We start from the raw sequence: 21,612 nt of genomic DNA on the forward strand, positions 1-21,612 counted from the left end.
CCAGTGCCAAGGGACAAATTGATGATATCACCCAGGGGGGCCCGCACCTCGTCTGGACACGCTCTAATCAGCCAGGACGGGCACAGGTCAAGAGGACAAGTGGTGGGCTTTCCAGCTTGGAGGATTTTTCATAAGCCTCAACAGTTGCAAAGAAAAATAGGGTAACACACTAGTTATCTAATGCTATTTCTAAATGTTTGAAATGTCCACATGCCTTTTGTATTATTGTGATAATGATCTCCATAGCAGGAGACAGAGGTTGTGGGGGGGGGGGGATGATGATTATTTGAATTTATACTGCCTTACATCTGGGGGTCTCAGGGCGGTTCACAGAATAAAATCAATATATAAAACCACAAAATACCTAATAAAAATAAAAACAACAACCCAATAGCCCCCCCCCAAAAAAAAACAAAATTAAAAAGGGCATAGGATGTAAATTGGATCAACCTAAGGCCTGGTTAAAAAGGAATGTTTTTGCCTGGTGCCTAAAGATGTATAATGAAGGCGCCAGGTGAACTTCCCTGGGTGGAGCATTCCACAGATGGGGAGCCACTGTAGAGAAGGCCACATTCTCGTGTTGCCACCCTCCGGACCTCTTGAGGAGGCGGCACATGAAGGAGGGCCTCAGAAGATGATCTCAGGGTCCGGGTAGGTGCATATGGAAAGAGGCGGTCCTGAGCCGTTTAAGGCTTTATAGGTCAAAACCAGCACTTTCCATTGGGCCAGGAAACTAATTGGTAGCCAGTGCAGTCAGACCAGGATTGGTATAATATGCTCAAACCGTCTTGCTCCAGTGAGCAACCTGGCTGCTGAATTCTGCACTAGCTGAAGTTTCCTAACTGTCTTCTGAGGCAGCCGTAGGTATGATGCATTGTAGTAATCTAACCTTGAGGTTACCGGAGCATAGACAACAGTAGTTAGGCTATTCCTGTCCAGACAGGGGCGTAGCTGGGCCACCAGCCGAAGCTGATGGAAGGCACTCCGGGCCACTGAGGCCACCTGAGCCTCAACAACTGCAGAGGATTCAGGAGTACCCCCAGGCTACGAACCTGCTCCTTCAGAGGAAGTGTAACCCAGTGGTTTCATGTAGTACTGAAACAACCACAAAGCGGTGCCACCCAACCCTAGTTCGGAGAGTCGCTCCAGAAGGATACCATGGTCGATGGTATTGAAATCTGCTAAGAGGTTGAGAACAATTAACGGGGACATGTTTCCCTTGTCTCTCACTCGACAGAGGTCATCATACAGGATGACCAAAGCAGTTTCTGTCCCAAAACCTAACCCCCGACTGAAATGGATCCAGAAAATCAGTTTCTTCCAAAAGTGCCTGGATCTGGTCCGCGACCACTCACTCCAGAACCTTGCCCAGGAAAGGGAAATTAGTAACTGGCCGGTAGTTAGTTAGGTTTTCTGAATCCAGGGAAGGTTTCTTAAGGAATGGTTTTGCCACTGCCTCCTTCAAACAAGCAGGGACCACCCCCTCTCATAAAGAGGCATCTTCACCTCCCTGGCCCAACCAGCCATTCCCTCCCTGCTGGTTTTTATCAGCCAAATGAGGCAAGGGTCTAGAGCGCAAGTGGTCGCCCTGACCAATCCAAGCACCTTATCCACATCCTTGAGCCTTACCAACTGAAACTCATGCAATACACCAGGACTAGACTGTACTCTGGACACCTCATGAGATACATCTGTTATAACAACAGAGTCAAGGTCTTGGTGTATGCAAGCGATTTTATCCTCAAAATGCCATGCAAACAAGTCACAGAGAGCTACCATTGATTCTACCACCTCCTTTGGGCCAGTCTTTAAAAGGCCCCGTACAACCCAGAAATAATGAGCCCTTACCAGTGTTTGGTTGCATTCATTCAAATCCTTCCTCCTCTTGTGTTCAAGCCGTCTCCCAGCTTGTTTCCTCGCCCTAAGCTCTGGAGTATAACAGGGGGCCAATCAGGCGCCACAAGGTGGGAGAGTGCACTCAGGGGCGCTCATGTCAATGGCCCAAGCCATTCGAGTGTTTTCCCGAGGTCGGCCAGGGCTTTGACAGGAGCACCAGTCATGTCAGCCAGAAAACCCCGCAGAGGGGTTTGGGATCCTACTGGATCCATCAGCCTCCAAGAGAGGACCTTCCTAATACAGTCATACCTCGGGTTGAATGTGCTTCAGGTTGAACGTGTTCGGGATGCGCTCCGTGGCAACCCGGAAGTAACGGAGCCTGTGAGGTCATTTTGAGCGCATGTGCGGAAGCGGCGAAACGCGACCTGTGCATGCGCAGTTGCGCTGTCGCCTCTTGCGTTCCATTCAGGATGCGAACGGGGCTCCGGAACGGATCCCGTTTGCATCCCAAGGTACCCCTGTAGATCCCCTGCATCTGCGGAGGGGAAAAGGTGCTGACACCCTAAATCTCAACTGGAAGTGATCTGACCATGACAAGGGACTGATGTCAATGTCCCCCACCTTCACACCACTCTCTTCCTGCCCCATTTAGAAAACAAGGTCCAGAGTGTGGCCTGCCATGTGCATTGGGTTGGTGACATGTTGGGACAACCCCATGGTTGTCATGGCGGCCATGAAGTCCTGAACCACCCCGGAGCCAGCTGCCTCGGCATGGATGTTGAAGTCTCCCTGAACCAGCAGTCTGGGAGTCCTCAACACTGCCTCCGAGACAAACTCTGTTAGCTCAGGCAGGGAGACTGCTGGGCAGCGAGGTGGGCAGTAAATCAGCAGAAGCCTTAATCTGTCCCGATTGCCCAATGCCAGGAACACACACTCTAGATCCCCCCCCAAACTGGACAGAGAACCTGGAGATAGAAAATCTCTACAGACCACAGCAATTTTCCCTCCCCAACCTTCGATTCTGCTGCACTGAGTACCTAGGTGGGCACAGCTGGGTAAGACCAACTCCACCCTGTTCACCCACCCAGGTTTCAGTGATACATGCCAGATAAGCCTCCTCATCCATAATCAGGTCATGGATGAGGGAGATTTTATTCTGAGCCGACCTGGCATTCAACAACAGCAGTTGCAGACCCGAGTGCTAGCTGAAATGACAACCAGTTCCCCAGGTTGGAGGAGGGGCTGGCACACGGCAGTCACTAACAGCTTGGGCCGCGTGCCCCTTAGCCGGCCGGCCCCATCTCCCATGCCATACCTCCTCCTACCCAGAACCACTGAAATTGGGCCTACCCCTGCCTCTTTCCTGCTCCTCTCCTCCCAAGAACATCCCACAAAATGCCCTTACAACTCAGTTAAAAACAGTTAAAACACTAAAAAAAGAATTTAAAAGGATATGAAAATAACAACAATAGTTCTTAAGAGCCTGTCAGGCCCTGCCCTAGGCCAGGTGGAGTGAGACAGGAACAGGGCCCTCAGGCTCTCAGCAGGGCAATCCTCGCTTAGAGCCAACCCAGTGATCCCTGAGATGCACTGTGATTTGAACTGCTCCCCAGTTACAATAAATTTTTCATCATATTACCTAAGCTCACTTTTGTATCACTAGGATCTGCACAGAAATTCTAAAGCTCTATTTCATACCAGTGTTGGTGAATTTTGATCAGGCCAAAAGGATTCTGGAATTGGCCAATGGCCAACAGGAACTCCCGTTTTAGGATTAGGCCTCACATAGATGAGTTTATGACAGCTGTGCCATGGCTGAGAAGCAAAAGAAGTGATGGGTCTTGTGACATCAACAACTCCATCTAAGTTCCAAAGAAGAAGAACAGAACATTAAGTAACATTGTACATTAGGACGCGGGTGGCGCTGTGGGTTAAACCACAGAGCCTAGGACTTGCCGATCAGAAGGTCGGCGGTTCAAATCCCAGCGACAGGGTGAGCTCGGTCCCTGCTCCTGCCAACCTAGCAGTTCGAAAGTGCAAGTAGATAAATAGGTACCACTCCGGCAGGAAAGTAAATGGTGTTTCCGTGCGCTGCTCTGGTTCGCCATAAGCGGCTTAGTCATGCTGGCCACATGACCCGGAAGCTGTACGCCGGCTCCCTCGGCCAATAAAGCGAGATGAGCGCCGCAACCCCAGAGTCGTCCGCGACTGGACCTAATGGTCAGGGGTACCTTTACCTTTTACATTAGGTTCCCAGCGTTAGCTTTACAATTTCTACTTAGATATATTTTCTCTAAACTGCGCAAATGACCACCAAAGTTTTGACTAGTATTTTGGGACAGTGAAGATTAAAAAGTTTCCAAAAAAAAAGTGTTCAGGAAAAAGATAGTTTAGTGGTTTTTTGTCTAAGAAAGAAAACACTTGAAGACATTGTTACAGGTTTTTCAGTGTTCACCAAGAGAATAATTTATGGAGTAATAAAAAAACCAGTTTAATTGTTCAAATAAGTGAAGGGCAGTATCCAATCAATCTAATTGTCAGAGGCAAAGCTAGAATATAACATTATGCACATAATCTACACTGATTTAGCAATGCCATACAGTACTTTTTAAACCTTAAATACAGTTGTACAGTTGTTAACATAATAGTTTACAATGACCATAAACAATTTACTGTACCTTCCCCAATTTGTGGTGGGTCTGGTCCTGATTTCTCAAAGTTGATGACAACACCACTCTGAACTTTCTGAGCTAGAGATTCTAAACACTGATTCAACATTCTTTGTGTCCGAACACAATATGAGCGTCCTATAACATAAAGCAGAGAAATAAGAAGATTCTGAAGGCAAGATTTGGCAACTTCAGGTAAAAAGCAGAATAGCAAGAACCAAAAGTACTGTGAACCGAAGAACTGCACTGATATTAAACCTAATGTGTTGTGCACATAGAAATACTTTTAAAACGCTCAGGAAAGACCCAATGGAGGCAAAATAGTGGGTGCCACGACGCATCTGAAGGCAGCTAGCACCAATTGCACTGCCTGGCTGGTCCCCAGGCCCGCTGCCGCCACTGCCGAAGAGTCGGGAGAGTCCAGTGCATCAGCAGAGGGAGCCGCCAAGCCCCCCTCCCCCAGCAACCTTGGCCATGATGACAGAGAACCCACCTGGCCAATGGCCCAGCTTAACTCCTGGAGGCCTCCGGAGCCGACGCAAAAAGAAAGAAAAAAAAGGAGCCCCGACCTCCCCAGCTTACTGCTGCTGCTGACACCGAAGGAAAAGGAGAGGAGAGGTAGAAGAGCACCGGGAGAGCCAGGGAGGCCGCGAATACACGCGCGGACAAGCCCAGGCCTGACCCGAGCCTACCTCCCAGGTGGCTAGCGCGCCAAGAGCAGACCAGGGCCCAGAGGGAAGCCACGCAATGGAGGACACCCCAGGAGAAAAACCTGCATAGCCCCCCCCCCAGGCTGGGAAAACACCTCTGCCCCCTTTTTCTTTTTTTTTTTTGGGGGGGGGGGACCGCCGCTAAAGCCATCTATTATTTTTGTATTTTTATTTTAAATCTTAATTCCCCTTACTTTATTTTAAAAATATTTCTTACTAATAGGTCCCCCCCCCCATTTTTCTAATTGTTAAGAATTAAAATGGCGGTGCCCAGAAGAGAGCCCTGAACCAGCACAGGCCACTTCCTGGGGTTGCCACTCCACCCCTAACTTTCTGTTCTTTTTTATTTTATTTCTTTATTTTTCATTTTTCTTCCTTTTCTCATTTTTTAAAAAAATCAATAAGAAAAAAGAGAATAAATAAAAAATCTAATTCCCTTTTTTGTGTGTCTGTTTTGTTTGTTTGCTTGGGGGGGGGTGGTTCTTCCTTCCTTCCCCACCTCTTTTTTCTTTCCTCCTCTTTCTCTCTAAAGAGAATACATACACACACACATTATTTATTTTATTCTTTCTACATATTTTTTATTTTATTTTCTTATTTACTTATATCACTTGGTACATATATACTACTTCCAGGTGCCAGCACCTCAACAACTTCCGTTTTTTCATTCCTTTTTCCTTACTTTTTTGGTTTTGTTTCTTTCTGTTTATTTGCTGTTTATTTTACCTGATTTTGAGAGTGGCCTTCACCGGCTTCTCCCCCAACAGAAAAGGCGAGGAAGTTTCCTGTGATGCCTCTCCCCCCTCCTCTTTAACTCTCTCCTCTCCTTGGCAGACGGAACAGGCACTGCCTCACCATTGGTGCTAGAACTTCCTGTGCAGTGCTGGGGCTCTGCTTCAGCATCAGAGAGCCTTTCCGCCTCCTGGCTCTCTCCCCCTTCCCCATCCGTCACTTCCTGTCCACCTCCCTCTGAGTGTTCCTGCTCCTCCCCGGCATTCTCTGGCAGTCCCATGACACCCACCTCATACTATAACCTGGACCACCACTGCAATTTCTTATCATTACTATTACTATTTCCGCCCCTCTCCTCTATTTCTCTCTCCTTTATTTCCTCTTTATATTTTACTCTAAATCCCCCCTCCCCCCTCTTCCATTCTTTTCTTTTTCTTTCTTTCTTTTCCATCACTTCCTTTTGTCTTTCCTCTGTTTTGTGTTGTTCTATTCCTGAACACAACCTTGCCAGGCTTAAGTTCTTAATTCTCTACTACAAATGCCTAACCCCTTTCCCCACCCTTAACTGGTCCCCACTCCCCCCCATTGTGCGCAAGAGGGTGTAGGTGTGCGATCATGGGGATATCCACAAATTACCCCCCCACCCTCCCTCTGGCCCCACCCAATCGGTCTCTTCCATCTCTGCCTATTAAACCCTTTTATGTCCACTGTTTATACAGCTTTTTTTCCCCTTCCTCTTTGACAAATACACATGGATCAGCTTTACCTTGATGAAAACCTGGAGAAAACAACACTTCAGTGAGTTTAGAGTGCCAGCATCGTGCACTTTGCTTGAGACCATATAGGGACTTCTTCAGAGAACAAACAAATCCCTGTTTTACCTGTACACCATCAGGTGGAAGCATGTAAAGTGATTCACCTAAGGTTCCGTACAAAAATGCTGTATTCACATCGTGATGAGAAACGTGTAGATTTTCCTCTGCAGCAAGTTTGAGCATAAGCCTAATGCTCTCATATCTCACGGTGGGTGAGTAGGTCTCGTGATAGTCTTCTCCTGGTACCTGTGAAAAACCTCTGGCTACCAATCTGGCTTTGTGTCTGACTATCTTGCCATTTCGGTCTGTCTTTGCTTTGAAGACCCATTTGCTGTCAAGCAGTTTCATCCTTGGAACTGTTGGAACTAGCTCCCATGTTTTGTTCCTCTCTAGGGAATCAAGCTCAGCCTTCATGGCAGTTAACCATGGCTCAGCATCCTTCGAGTCCAAAGCCTGGATCTCTTGGAAACCTGAGGGTTCAAATACCTTCTTGGAGCAGTTACGGCTTTTGCTGCTTTAGCAAATTCATCAGCAAATCTCTTTGGAGGTTTACCTTTTGTGACTCTTTCAGACCTGAGAATCAGAGGTAAGTCTTCAACGCTCTCCTCTTCTTTCTTAGGAAAAAACTGGCCTATAGTGAACAGTGGTTCCTCCAATTCTCGATCAGAGCCTTCAGAGGGTCGCATAGAGGCCGTAGCACTCTTGAAATCCTCTGAATCATCTGATTCAGTTTCAGACTCAGAATCAGAACCTTCATCAGTGGATGTGGGGTTTTGCTGTTGTTTATCCTCAGACTCTTCACTGTCATCAGGATAACATTGGAAAATCCCCACATTCTCCCCCCACTTGGCACTGTACTCAACACTTCTAGTGAGCCTAATTGTCTTAGAGTCAGTCATCATTACTCTGTAAGAACCTTTCCGATATCCTAGAAAGATACCATGCAAACCACGCTTGCCTAACTTGGAGCTTTGTGGTGTGTGAACCCACATGTCAGAACCAAAAATTCTCATGTGCTTGATGTATGGTTTCTTGCCAAACATCTTTTCATAGGGGGTACAACCAATCGGTGATGATAATCTGCGATTATAAGTGTAAACAAAACAGATGAGCGATTCTGCCCAATAACTCTCTGGAAGATTGGAATCTGGCCAGAGTGGTGCATGCTCTAGTTATCTCCCGCTTGGACTACTGCAATGCGCTCTACGTGGGGCTACCTTTGAAGGTGACTCGGAAACTACAGCTAATCCAGAATGCGGCAGCTAGACTGGTGACGGCTGCCGAGACCACATAACACCGGTCTTGAAAGACCTACATTGGCTCCCAGTACGTTTCCGAGCACAATTCAAAGTGCTGGTGTTGACCTTTAAAGCCCTAAACGGCTTCGGCCCAGTATACCTGAAGGAGCGTCTCCACCCCCATCGTTCTGCCCGGACACTGAGGTCCAGCGCCGAGGGCCTTCTGGCAGTTCCCTCATTGCGAGAAGCGAAGCTACAGGGAACCAGGCAGAGGGCCTTTTCGGTGGTGGCGCCCGCCCTGTGGAATGCCCTCCCATCGGATGTCAAGGTGATGGACAAGTACCTGACATTCAGAAGACATCTTAAGGCGGCCTTATTCAGGGAAGCTTTTAATGTATGATATTTTAGTGTTTTTTGGTTTCTGTGGAAGCCGCCCAGAGTGGCTGGGGAAACCCAGCCAGATGGGCGGGGTACAAATAATAAATTATTATTATTATTATTATTATTATTATTATTATTATTATATCTGAAGGAGCATCTCCACCCCCATCGTTCTACCCAGACACTGAGGTCCAGCACCGAGGGCCTTCTGGCGGTTCCCTCACTGCGAGTGTCAGGGGTTCAGGAGCAGAGGCAAGGGCAAGGGAGGAAACAGAGAGCGAGGGGGAGGAGGCAGAAGAAAAGATGAGTGATGACGACGACCCGAGATCTCCGAGTCTTTCCAGTGAATCAGAAGATTCACAGAAAGGAGCACCAGTGGCCAGGGCAAGGGGGGAGCCTAGGGGGACACCCCAGGAAGAAGGGGCCAGAGGGGGCTCAGAGGGGAGCAGTTGGAAATCGGGACCAGCGTCACCGCCAGAGAGCAGGGGAGAGGAAGGGCGCCAGGTATCAAGCGCTGGCAGCTCACAACAGGAGGGAGGGCACGAGTCAGGAGTGGCCACACCTCCATCGGGGAGCGAAGAAACGGTCAGACGGAAAGTGGAAGGTTGGGCGCGCGCGCCAAGTTCAAATGCACAGGAAGGTGGCGCAGTAAGCAGCCCGGAAAGGGAGCCAGGTCCTAAAGCCCGGCGCAAGGAGACAGGAGGGTCCGGGGGGTCGGCGTCAGAAGAATCCCGGAAGGAAGAGACCACGGGGGGCAGAGGGACCCAGAGAAGAACAGTCAGGCGGAAAAGGTGGAGTAAGGCTAGGATATTAAGTTGGTGTACAAGGGGCGGAGACTCAGACGGAGCTTCGCCGGTCTAACCCATAAGACATAGAGTTGCACGCAGCAGCTTGAGAATGGAAACTGTAACTCAATAAAGACTTTTACTAAATGATCGCTGGCTAGCGTGATCCTCTGTGAGCTAGGATCTGGAAGCAGCTCTGACAGATATTTTAGTGTTTTTTGGTTTCTGTGGAAGCCGCCCAGAGTGGCTGGGGAAACCCAGCCAGATGGGCGGGGTACAAATAATAAATTATTATTATTATTATTATTATTATTATTATTATTATTATTATTATTATTATTATTATTATTATTATATCTGAAGGAGCATCTCCACCCCCATCGTTCTACCCAGACACTGAGGTCCAGCACCGAGGGCCTTCTGGCGGTTCCCTCACTGCGAGAAGCCAAGTTACAGGGAACCAGGCAGAGGGCCTTCTCGGTAGTGGCGCCCGCTCTGTGGAACGCCCTCCCACCAGATGTCAAAGAGAACAACTACCAGGCTTTTAGAAGACATCTGAAGGCAGCCCTGTTTCGGGAAGCTTTTAATGTTTGATGTATTATAGTATTTTAATATTCTTTTGGAAGCCGCCCAGAGTGGCTGGGGAAGCCCAGCCAGATGGACGGGGTATAAATAAATTATTATTATTATTAATAATAATAATAATAATAATAATAATAATAATAATAATAATAATATTCCCATATTACATATCTTTAACTTTCATTTGCTTGTTTCATTGACCTCCTCACACCTCCCTTTTTGTATTCTAGTTTGATTATTTCAGCAAATTCTTTCCATCTTTCTCAATTTTTACTAAATAATTTATCTTGACAATTTAACCTATTAATTAACTCAACAAATCCTTTCCATCCTTTCCCCATATTCTGTTATTCAAATTACCTTAAGTTATTTAACCTTATCTTACCAAAAAATACTTTAGAGCTTAACGCTCAAGACTCGATTATACATAACTCCTGATATCTTTTCTACTAGAGTCATATAGTTTCATTCCAACATTTTCCCGAATGTTCATTAATTTTAGGCTAATTCCCTAGAAAGAAAAATTTTCTTTATAAATTTTCTTCCAATCTTCATCCAACATCTCCCTGGACTCAGGTCGTGTCAGTCCTTACTGTCCATTCCATCTAGTCCATCAACTTGGTAATCTAATGTCCGAGGCCCTTAAGTCTCTTCCATGTCCCTTCTGCAGATCTTCTTCTTGTTGTTTATACTTGCACTTTTCCTTGTCTTTTGTTGGTCTCTTTCTTAGTTTCTTTCCTTTCTCGTTAGGGAGTAGGTCTCTGGGGGATTCCAACCCAAAATTATCTTTGTCTCCCTTCATCCAACCAGCCCATTCCCCAGAGTCCCACTCCCCACAATCATCAATGTAGTCCAAAAAATATTTAAAAACATATTTCGAGGTCTCTCCAAAGTTAAGAACCTCCTCAGCTCCAGACTCCCCCTGGCCGACTCCAACTTCAATCTTCAAAGACAGCGGCTTATGCTCTTGTAGGGCCTCGGGTCTCTCCATTTATATTATTTGAGGTGCAACCGCAACCTCCTCCATTATCTTCTGCACTTGCTCAATCAGTACTGGTTCCTGAGTTGGTCCCTGAATAGTTTCTGTATCAATATTCCCTGTTTGTCCACAATTATTAACCACAACAGTCATCAAATCCATTTTCTCATTCATCAAATCCATCTTCTCATGCATCTGTTCCAGCAAGGCACTTGTCTTGCATAAAGCAAGCACCAAAACTTCCTCCCAGCTCATATTTAGTCAAGGTCAAAAAGGACTGGTCCCACAATCTTAATCTGACAGCTGTAGAGCCCTCAAGTAGACGCAGCAACAATTTAGCAAGCTCCCTCTAGAGGAGACAATTTCATGCAGCAAGCTTTTCAAGCCTTGAAGCTTGTTGGCTTGCCCTCTGACAAAGTCCATTCATCCAAGGAGATCGTGGACTTGACAAATTACGTTGAATTCCTTTCTCAGTCAGAAAAGCTTCAAACTGCTGAGAAGTGAATTCTCCCCCTCGATCTGTAAATAAACATTTCACCTGTTTACTATGCACATTTTCCAACCAAACACAGAATTCCTTGAACCTAGGAAACGCTTCTGATTTCTGCTTGAGATTGAACACATGAATATACCTGGGAAATGAATCAATGAGAACCATGAAGTATTTGGGCTCCACCCAAAGAGGGTGCTTGTGGACTAACAAGATCAGCATGAACTACCTGGTAAGGTTCTGTAGCTTGTCTACTAGACACCTGACCTTTTGCAGCCATTTTGACCTTGTTTGCTGCGCATGCCTTACACTTCATGTGGTACCTGCAGGGTTTAATAGTCATACCTTCAACTAAGGCAGGCATTTTGGAAACTGCCTCGAAGTGTAAATGACCAGATTTCCTGTGATAATCATGAATACATCCTGCATGCAAAACCTTGTTAGTACCTGCAATACAACAAGTTTCATCCTGCACAACATCAACAGAATCATCATAATGCAATACAAAGAAATGATCAACATAATCAGCATGCAATAAATAGTCATCTTTCTTGGTGATGGTGCACTTCCTCTTCTTGAAGGAAACGTCTATGTCCTGTTCAGTCAGCTGCGAGACACTCAGTAGGTTCTGTGCAGCATCTGGAACAAAAAGAATGTTGCGTATCGATGCATCCAAGCGGTGAAGAACAACCATTCCATAGCCTTGACTGGAGATCGTGTGGTCATCCGCCTGGGGAATCGCACCTTCCTGTGTAGTAAAGGACACGAAGAGATGCTTGTCCCGACAAACGTGTCTGGTCGCTCCCGAGTCGACGATGAAAAAAGATCCAGACGTCTTCTGGACCTTTGGAGTGAAGCGTGAGACCATAGCCTTGTTCTGCGTTGTCCTGGACTTTGGACCTTTGCCTTTTCCACGCGTTGAGCTTTTGCTGCACTGCTCTGTTGCCTTGGCCTTGGGATGTTTGCACTCCCTTTTCACGTGGCCTAGACGTCCACACGAGTAGCATTTCACTGCCTTCAAAGCTTTGGCGCCATCTAGTGGTTGCACTGCATTCTGGGATGATGTCTGTGAGGGCTCCCCCTTTGTTATACAGCTAGCACTACGCCGATCCTCTTCATTTAACACCACAGCAGTGACATGCGCTACCGTCAGCTTAGCAGTAGGCAAAACAGCAAGCTGGCTGGCAATCGCTTCCCAACTGGAACCCAAAGAATGTAGAATCATGAAGGAATACACATCCTCTGGAACGGTGATTCCATGCTGTTGCAACTCATGCCTGAGATTCTGCAATTCCATGAGGTGAGCACATACACCTGCTCCTTCAGCAAGTGCCATATCATGCAACTTGGCATAAAAGAACAAAGAAGCGCCTGACTCTGTTCTCAAATGTCACTCTTGCAAACTGTCCCACATTTCTCTGGCTGAGGCCTTGTCACGCAAAAGACATAGCTCTTCAGGGGACACAATAAGCGTCAGAGTTCCCCTTGCTTTAGAATCCTTGGCTTTCCACTCATCAGTTACAGGAGCTGGGGGGGGGGCGTCTGTTATCACATTAAACAGACCCTCTTTTCTTAGCAGAGCCTCTGCATATTGCACCCAGTTGTGATAATTCCCTTTACCGAGCTTTGGAATTCCAAAAGCGTCTGTTACTCTTGCCCTGGCCATCTTGTGTCTTTTAAAGCAAGCTGCATCTCTCTACCACCAGCTGCATTCCAAAAGCACACTTCTTAAGGCTTTCGCTTTCTCCTGAGCTTCTGCCGCAGCTGATTAGTGCTTTGGCTTGAAGTTCAAAGTCCACCCCTTATTGCCATTAATTAGGGACTGGCAGCCTTCCCGGGGCAAGAGCACATACAGTGGTGCCCCGCAAGACGAATGCCTCGCAAGACGGAAAACTCGCTAGACGAAAGAGTTTTCCGTTTTGGAGGTGCTTCGCAAAACGAATCTCCTATGGGCTTGCTTCGCAAGACGACAATGACTTGCGAGTTCCTGCTGGTTTTTTTTCCCTTTCCCCCCCTTTTTCTAAGCCGCTAATCAGCTGATCCGATCAGCAGATAAGCCGCTAATAGCGCTAAGCCGCTTATCAGCTGATCCGATCAGCAGATAAGCCGCTAAAAGAGCTAAAAGCCGCTAATAGCGCTAAGCCGCTTATCAGCTGATCCGATCAGCAGATAAGCCGCTAAAAGAGCTAAAAGCCGCTAATAGCGCTAAGCCGCTTATCAGCTGATCCGATCAGCAGATAAGCCGCTAATAGCGCTAAGCCGCTTATCAGCTGATCCGATCAGCAGATAAGCCGCAAATAGCGCTAAGCCGCTTATCAGCTGATCCGATCAGCAGATAAGCCGCTAAAAGCCTCTAATAGCCTCTAATAGCGCTAATCCGCTAATCCTTCAATGGGGTTGCTTCGCAAGACGAAAAAAACTGCTAGACGAAGAGAATCACAGAACGGATTCTTTTCGTCTTGCGAGGCACCACTGTACCTCTCATCAATCTTCTTGACACGCAGAGAAGATAAGCTGCATTCCATTCTTCTGCCGTTCGTCATCTGGATTCCGTTTTTCTGGCGCCCATAACCAAAAATTTTGGGATTTTAGCTCCGTTCGTCCGAGCTGATAAGGCTCATCTTCCTCCGAGCCCTCCCAGCAGAGCATTAAAACAACACCACAGCGGAAGGATGAGATAGGTATGGGCTACACGCCATGCTTTATTACTAAGCTATGCAGAGAGCAAAGAAAATATACATCCTCTCTCTATGAGAAGCAGAGAGCAACTAAAACACAAAGGAACAAAGGAAACAGGAAACCAGCAACGTCACATCCCGTCTCCCTTTCCCATGAGGCTCCAACAACCTGGACTGTCTCTGGAATGTAAACACAGTCCTGTGACTGCAAGCAGCTGCACAGTGATAAGAACAGAAACCAACACTATCACCCCAGAGGAAATAGATAAGGTCTTCAAAAACCTGACACTACACAAAGCCCCAGGCCCAGGTGGCTTCACAGAAGAATTCTATAGGAAATTCGAAGAACCCTTGATGCCCTACATGACCCGCCTATTCAACGACATCATGAAAGGGGGCCAATCCCCAAAACCTGGATCCACTCCAAAATAAGTCTCCATCCCAAAACCACTGAAAGACAGCCTCAAAGTAGAATCATACCACCCAATCTCATTAATAAGCCAAGACTACAAGATATTCACATCAATCTTGGCCAACAGCCTAAAATTTTTCTTATGCAAGTTACCATAATAGCCCCAGACCAGACTGGCTTTGTTCCTGGTCGCAGTATTACAGACCCCATCAGGAAACTACTGAACCTGATCGAACACAGCAAGACAGCCAAACTCCCACTGACAATTATGTCCCTGGACATCCTCAAAGCCTTTGATTGCTTAGAGTGGGAATACCTATTAGCAGTACTAACTAGCATGAAAGTTGCCCCCAACTTCCTACAAATTCTCAAACTAATAATAATAATAATAATAATAATAATAATAATAATAATAATTTATTATTTATAACCCGCCCATCTGGCCGGGCCTCCCCAGCCACTCTGGGCGGCTTCCAACAAAATAGTAAAATACAGTAATGCATCAAACATTAAAAGCTTCCCTAAACGGCTGCCTTCAAATCTCTTCTAAAAGTCTGGTACAGTGGTACCTCAGGTTACATACGCTTCAGGTTACAGAATCCGCTAACCCAGAAATAGTACCTCGGGTTAAGAACTTTGCTTCAGCATGAGAACAGAAATCGTGCTCCGGCGGCGCAGCAGCGTCACAAATCCAACTTACCGTATTTTTCGCCCCATAGGACGCACTTTCCCCCCTCCAAAAATGAAGGGAAAATGTGTGTGCATCCTATGGGGCGAATGCAGGCTTTCGCTGAAGCCTGGAGAGCGAGAGGCATCGGTGCGCACCGACCCCTCTCGCTCTCCAGGCTTCAGGAAGCTATCCGCAAGCCTTGCAAGCCCGGTGGGAGTTTCCACGGGCTCACAAGGCTTGCGGGCAGCAGCCTGCAGTCCCCGCGAGTGTCCGTAAGCCTTGCACGCCCGGCAGGAGGTCCCGCCGGGTGCGCGAGGCTTGGGGCGGCAGCCTGTCGCCCGAAGCACAGGGAGTCCTCCGGAGGGCTCCCCGTGCTTTGGGCGAGTGTCTGCAAGCCTTGCGCGCCGGGCAGGAGGTCCCGCCAAGCGCGCGAGGCTTGGGGCAGCAGCCTGTCGTCCGAAGCATGGGGAGCCCTCCGGAGGGGTCCCCGTGCTTCGGGCGAGTGTCTGCAAGCCTTGCGCGCCCAGCAGGAGGTCCCACCGGGTGCACGAGGCTTGGGGTGGCAGCCTGTCGCCTGAAGCATGGGGAGCCCTCCGGAGGGCTCCCCGTGCTTTGGGCGAGTGTCTGCAAGCCTCGCACGCCCGGCAGGAGGTCCCACCGGGTGCGGGAGGCTTGGGGCGGCAGCCTGTCGCCCGAAGCACGGGGAGCCCTCCAGAGGGTGCCCCGTGCTTCGGGCAGGTGAGCGCAAGGCTTGGGGCGGCAGCCAGGGCGGAGGGGGGGAAAATAATTTTTTTAAATTCATTTTCCCCCCCAAAAAACGAGGTGCGTGCTATGGGCCGGTGCGCCCTATAGGACGAAAAATACGGTAATGGTGTCACAAACCCTCAGCAGCGCCGGAAATCCAACTTAATGTTGTGACCTTGGAAAGTGTTGAAATCCAGCATAGCCTGAGCTCTGTGAGTGTGGCTTTCTCCCGACTGAAGCACAGAGTGTTTGAGGACTGAGACATTCGTAGGGAAACCAAAATGCTTGTTTACAAAGCTATTATACTACCAACTTTACAGTACGCTTGTGAAACATGGACCACTTATAAACGCCATCTCCAACTTCTCAAAAGATTCCATCAGTGGTGTTTCTGAAATTTTTTACGTATCTCTTGATAAGACAGGCAAACTAATGCCAGTGTGCTGGAAGAAGCAAAGTTCACCAGTGTCAAAACATTGATTCTTCAACATCAACTGGTCGTGTTGTTCCGATGCCCGATTATCTTCTTGGAAAGCAACTACTCTATTCCAAACTTAAGAATGGAAAGCATAATGCCGGTGGACAACAAAAGAGGTTTAAAGACGCTCTCAAGGCAAATCTTTAAAATGTAGTATAAACACTAACAACTGGGAAACACTGACCTGTGATCACTCCAGTTGGAGAACAGCCTTTACCAAAGGCGTCATGGACTTTGAAGAAGCACAAATTCAGGACGAAAGCGAGAAACGAGCTAAGAGGAAGGCACGTTTGGCAAATCCTTACTATGGTCAACTCCTGCCCTGAAACCTATGTCCCCACTGTGGAAGGATGTGCAGATCCAGAATTGGCCTCCACAGTCACCTACGGACACACTGTTAAGACCACATTCATGGAAGACAATCTTACTTGGCTATGAGTGATCGCCAAAGAAGACCATCCACCTCCCATTAAGTCTTCCCTAGGGCACAAATGCCTAGTTTGACTAAAGCTGAGAATATTTAGCTTCACACAGGGGCTGATGAATTTGGTTCTACCCCTTTGTGAGGTTAAGAACAGCCACTGAGCAGACTAAGATCATGCAGTGCTTTTGCTCTAATTGTGTCTCGGAGCAAAACTGTGTCCCAGACTCAATGTTCTCTGACCACCAGTGCAAGGGCTGTTGCACAAACATAAGGGTGAGAATAACAGTTGCTGTGCAACCAGATGTGCAACAGGAAGTATCAGGACTACAGCAATCTGTTGTGCAACCAGCCACAAGAACCGCACTGGTTTCCTGGGCCTTCTCTTGTGCAAGTGATTCCACTAGTACATTTAGTATACCACTAAGCGACTTTTAACTTGGGCACTACATTGAAGTAATAGGGAGGAATTCAAAGTTAATAAAGAAATGAAGCTTTATGTGATTCGGAATATGGACCTGAATTTCAAACTTGCATGATTTTTAACTTAGAAAAAGCATGCACACACAGTATTCAGTGCCTTGGTAAGAATAGCACAGGATAGCTATTTTTTTTTTGCCACCCTGAGGAGCAGACAGACTTTGCAAAACAGAAATGCCATTATTTGAAGCACACCAAGGAACTCTGGGCCCACCTCCATTATTCCATCTGGCAGTTTCCCCCACCTCACTTTCCAGCTTTTACTCTGAAGGTGCTCTACCAGATTTCCAAGCTAGTCAGTAATGATAAATGAAAGAGGGAATTGTATACCCCCTGTATGCAGGCATACACACAACATATAGACATGAATGAGAATTTGAGCCATATAATACATGTGAATGCACCAACACCATTATTTCAAAGTAGATGGATTTAGATTTGCAAACCAAGAATAGGGAGAAAAAAGCAGCAGCTACCTCCTGTGACTTCACACATCTGTGTAATAGCAGACTCATATGTAGGGACACTTCCTAGCTGTTCCTGTTCCACTGAAGACGCTCCAGGCAAGCGCAGCACAAGGGCAAACAGCCTCTGATCCCAGCGAAATGGTTCTTTGGTTAACTCACTTCCAGGCAGGGGAGAAGTCAAAGGAAGATGAAGCTAAAAAGACAGACATCCATCTAAGGGCTTTGCTAGAAGAAGAAGCCCATTTGATTCTAACTGAAAAGGAACATGTAGCTAGTTCCATTTTCTGCTAAAATCTCAAGGAAGATCAATGACATCCAGCTCTCTGTGTCTTTTTAAACAGTGAAAAATAAGAAAACAGCCCAGATGGAGATTTATTTTCTTCATCTAATTTTGTCTATATTCCAGCTGTTCATAGGAATGATTTCTAGTCAGCTATGAAGTTCACAGTTATCTCTGGGCTGTGATTAAGCATGGTAGAGCACTTGCTTAGCATGAATAAGGTCCCAAGTTCAGTCCCCAGCATTTCTAGGTAAGGCTGGTAAAGGCCCTGTTTGAAACCCTGAAGAGCTGCAGCTAGTCATGGCAGAGAATCCTGAACTAGATGGACCAACAAATTTGAATCTGTATGTAAGACAGGTTTCCTTCCTTCTCTCAGTCTAATCTCTCTCTTAGCAACCCAGCAAGAGCAGGATAGAAATATAACCAATAATTCTGCACAAAATTGTTATGAAACACCTTTAACACCATAGGAATATCAGGACAGGAGTATTTTTTTAAACTCCCAAGAGGAGAACACATTCCATGCAGCCATATTACAGTTTAAAGCTTAGGGGCATCTCTTACCTCCTCCTGCACACCTGTAGTATTTGTCAATTTGCTTCCATCTGTGATTGTAATTAAAACTGATGGTTCTAAATAGAAAGGGTTCCTTCCCTACAAAGGAGGAAATGTTAACATTTTAAACACTGAATCAATAGAGCGTCACAACACTCACCATGTAAACACATTATTTTTTTAAAAGCCGCAAGGTCCGCTCTAACACTTGGTAGAAAATATATCACTTCACCATGTAAGGAACTAAAAATGCATTTTTTTCAGGCTCTGGTAGCTGCAGAAGCAGGTAACAATGAGTTACTCAAAACGGTGAGAATTAAATATAAATTATTAATAGATAGTAAAAATAGAGGCGGATTGTCGTTACCCGATTTAAATTTATAATATGATGCAGCTTGCTTCATGTGGTTGAGAGAATGGCTAACACTAAACAATGGAGATTTATTGGACCTGGAGGGGTTCGATAATCGTTTTGGCTGGCACGCCTACCTAGGGTACGAAAAAGTGAAGGTGCATAAGGGCTTTCTTAACCATATTATAAGAAAATCATTGTATAAAGTATGGGGGTAATATAAAGAACTTTTAGAACCCTGGTGCCTGTCTCCCATTGAAGTGATAATGATTAAAAAGAAAAATATGGAAACAACCTGGGCTACATATAGGGATTTGCTAGAGAAAAGGGATAATAAATTAAAATTAAAGGATTGTGAAGAAATAAAGCACTACCTGACAGAGTGGATTCAATACCACCAGTTATTTGGGAAATTCAACGAAGACAAAAACAAAAGATTTATGACAGAAGTCTCACTATTAGATAAAAACATATTACAAAGTAAAGTAAAGGTAATTTCTAAAATGTATGGATTATAATTAGAATGGGAAGTTAAGGACGAACAAATCAAGGAAGTAATGATTAAATGAGCTATGCATCTGGGTAAAAACATTCAAATAACACAGTGGGAAAAACTATGGAGGGGAAATTGGAAATTCACAGCATGCGAAGCAATAAAATAAAATATGATAAAGATGCTCTTTAGGTGGTACTTAACACCTACCAAAATTCATAAAATGTATGAAACTAAATTAACTTTATGTTGGAGGTGTTGGGATTTTGAATACGTGCAGCTTCACACAGATTCAATTAGGAGTTGGCCGACAGCCAAGGCAATGTGAAGGAGTAAAATCTGCCTGGTGATACAAGGCCTGGAGACAGCTCCATCATTGGCCAAGTTCTCATGGGAATAATGATTTATGGCCTACTGACTGGAATGTGCTAGTCAGAGAGTAGGAGTTGGAGGTTTGAGAGTTGTGAGCCGCAAGAGAGAGCAAGTTAAAGATCCGTGTTTTGTTCTGTTCCTGTATATAATAAACACCAATAAGTACAAGTTACTGGTTCCTGCTTCGTCCACCCTGCCTGCAGCCGATTGCTTTCGTGAACTCTGCGTATACTCTGCCAAGGTCTGGTTAAGGTCCTGCAACAAGTCAGAAAGTTGCGAAAAACACAATAGGAAGTGCAATCGAGTGGGGGGCATGCTTATACACATGTGGTGGCAATGTGAAAAAATTAAGGGCTTCTGGGATTTGGTTTTTGAAGAGATGGGGGGAAATAATTTATTTATTTATTTATTTATTTATTTGGGGGAGCCCTTTTGTTGGGAATAATTGATATGGATATAGCCAGAGAGGATAAGAAATTATTCTTGTATGCGGTGGCGGTGGCTAGAACCCTGATTGCGAAAAACTGGAAAAAAGAAATAATTCCAACAAAACAAGAATGGAAGATAAATTACAGTGGTACCTCGGGTTACATATGCTTCAGGTTACATATGCTTCAGGCTACAGACTCCGCTAACCCAGAAATAGTACTTCAGGTTAAGAACTTTGCTTCAGGATGAGAACAGAAATCGTGCCACGGCAAAGCGGCGGCCACAGGAGGCCCCATTAGCTAAAGTGGTGCTTCAGGTTAAGAACAGTTTCAGGTTAAGAACAGACCTCCAGAACGAATTAAGTTCTTAACCTGAGGTACCACTTTATTTAGTTATGTTGAATTGGCAAGATTTACAGATGCAATCAGAGGTTATAGCAATCAAAAAGATTGGAAAAAATACAGAGATTACCAGAAAAAGCAATGCCTGCAAATTACTACTTGGACTTGTTTTAATTAACTTTTGCAAATGGATTTATGGTTAGAATAAAATATTTAAATAGAAATATAAAGAGAGTTCATAAGAAGATAAAAGAAAGCAGATTATTATGGTTGATAACTGTCAGGGAAAGGGAGGCAGCCAGAGAAGGGGGGGGCATGGAAGCACTTACCAAGAGCCTAAACAGCCCTTTTCCAGCCAGTCCTCTGAATCAGAGACTGAATTAGGGAGTGGCCAGTCTGTTCCAGGAACTAGCTATTTTCAGAAGAGGGGAAGTAAGAGGCGTTCCCTGCCTCGCTGGGCATGCTGGTCTAGAAAGAAACGTCACGAAAATTCAGAAGCGTCAACTGACTAAGCAACACGGACGCGTTGTTTGGAGCTCCGGAGTTGGCTTGTAATTTGCAGTAATAAATCTACCGGACAGAAGTGGCTCGGTGCCTGGAATGTTATCTCCAAACTAGCTTGGCAGCAAACACATCCCTCACAGCTTGACGCTTCTCAAAACACTGCTGCTGGAAGCTAGTGACAGAAAGCAGACGGCCCCACTATGCAAAAGGAATTGGCAGACTTGAGAAAAAAAATGCAGCTCTTCAGGCTCGTGCTTCGGACTTGGAATCTCGGCTTATGGAATCCAGAGCTGCACAGCAAGGAACAGGGGGCAGGTCTGCGTGGGTGGAAAAATTTTGTGGAGACCCTGGGACTTATTTGGATTTCAAAACGGAGATGCGTTATTTTTTGGAACTGCACAGCGCTCAGTTTGTGGATGACGCGCAGAAAGTTTCTCACGTAATTAGTCACCTGTCGGGCTCTGCCAAGAGCTGGGTGAGGCTGTTAATTGCCTTGGGGAATGAAGCGCTCAAGAATCTGTCCAAATTCTGGCAGGCTATGGACTTTATCTACTAAGATGAAAGTTTAATTGACAAGACACAGGAGGAGTTGTTAGCTGTGAAGCAGGGCGAATCCACGGTGCATGATTATTGGTCCGAGTTCGCCATGCTTATACACAAACTGGGCTGGGAATTGGAGTCACAGCCAGTACAAGCTCTATTTAAGGGAGGTTTGAACT

General features: G+C 46.1%; 1 protein-coding gene across 5 annotated transcripts in view; it reads right to left on the reverse strand.

Moving 5' to 3' along the window:
- LOC310697662 (integrator complex subunit 6-like) overlaps positions 1-21,612 on the reverse strand; it is a 142,577-nt gene that overhangs the window by 73,542 nt on the left and 47,423 nt on the right. For 4 of the 5 annotated variants that reach the window (XM_083484331.1, XM_083484329.1, XM_083484332.1 and 1 more), the window contains 4 exons: positions 18,412-18,501; positions 17,577-17,760; positions 4,515-4,643; positions 3,535-3,698 (listed from right to left, as the gene is read on the reverse strand). In XM_083484331.1, the coding sequence (XP_083340457.1) occupies positions 3,535-3,698; positions 4,515-4,643; positions 17,577-17,760; positions 18,412-18,501 (567 nt within the window). The remainder of the gene's footprint in view (positions 1-3,534; positions 3,699-4,514; positions 4,644-17,576; positions 17,761-18,411; positions 18,502-21,612) is intronic. The other variant, XR_014521145.1, reaches the window with a different exon arrangement.

The sequence above is a fragment of the Podarcis liolepis genome, assembly GCF_965112155.1.
Source record: "Podarcis liolepis genome assembly, chromosome: W".
NCBI classification, from domain to species: Eukaryota; Metazoa; Chordata; class Lepidosauria; order Squamata; family Lacertidae; genus Podarcis; species Podarcis liolepis.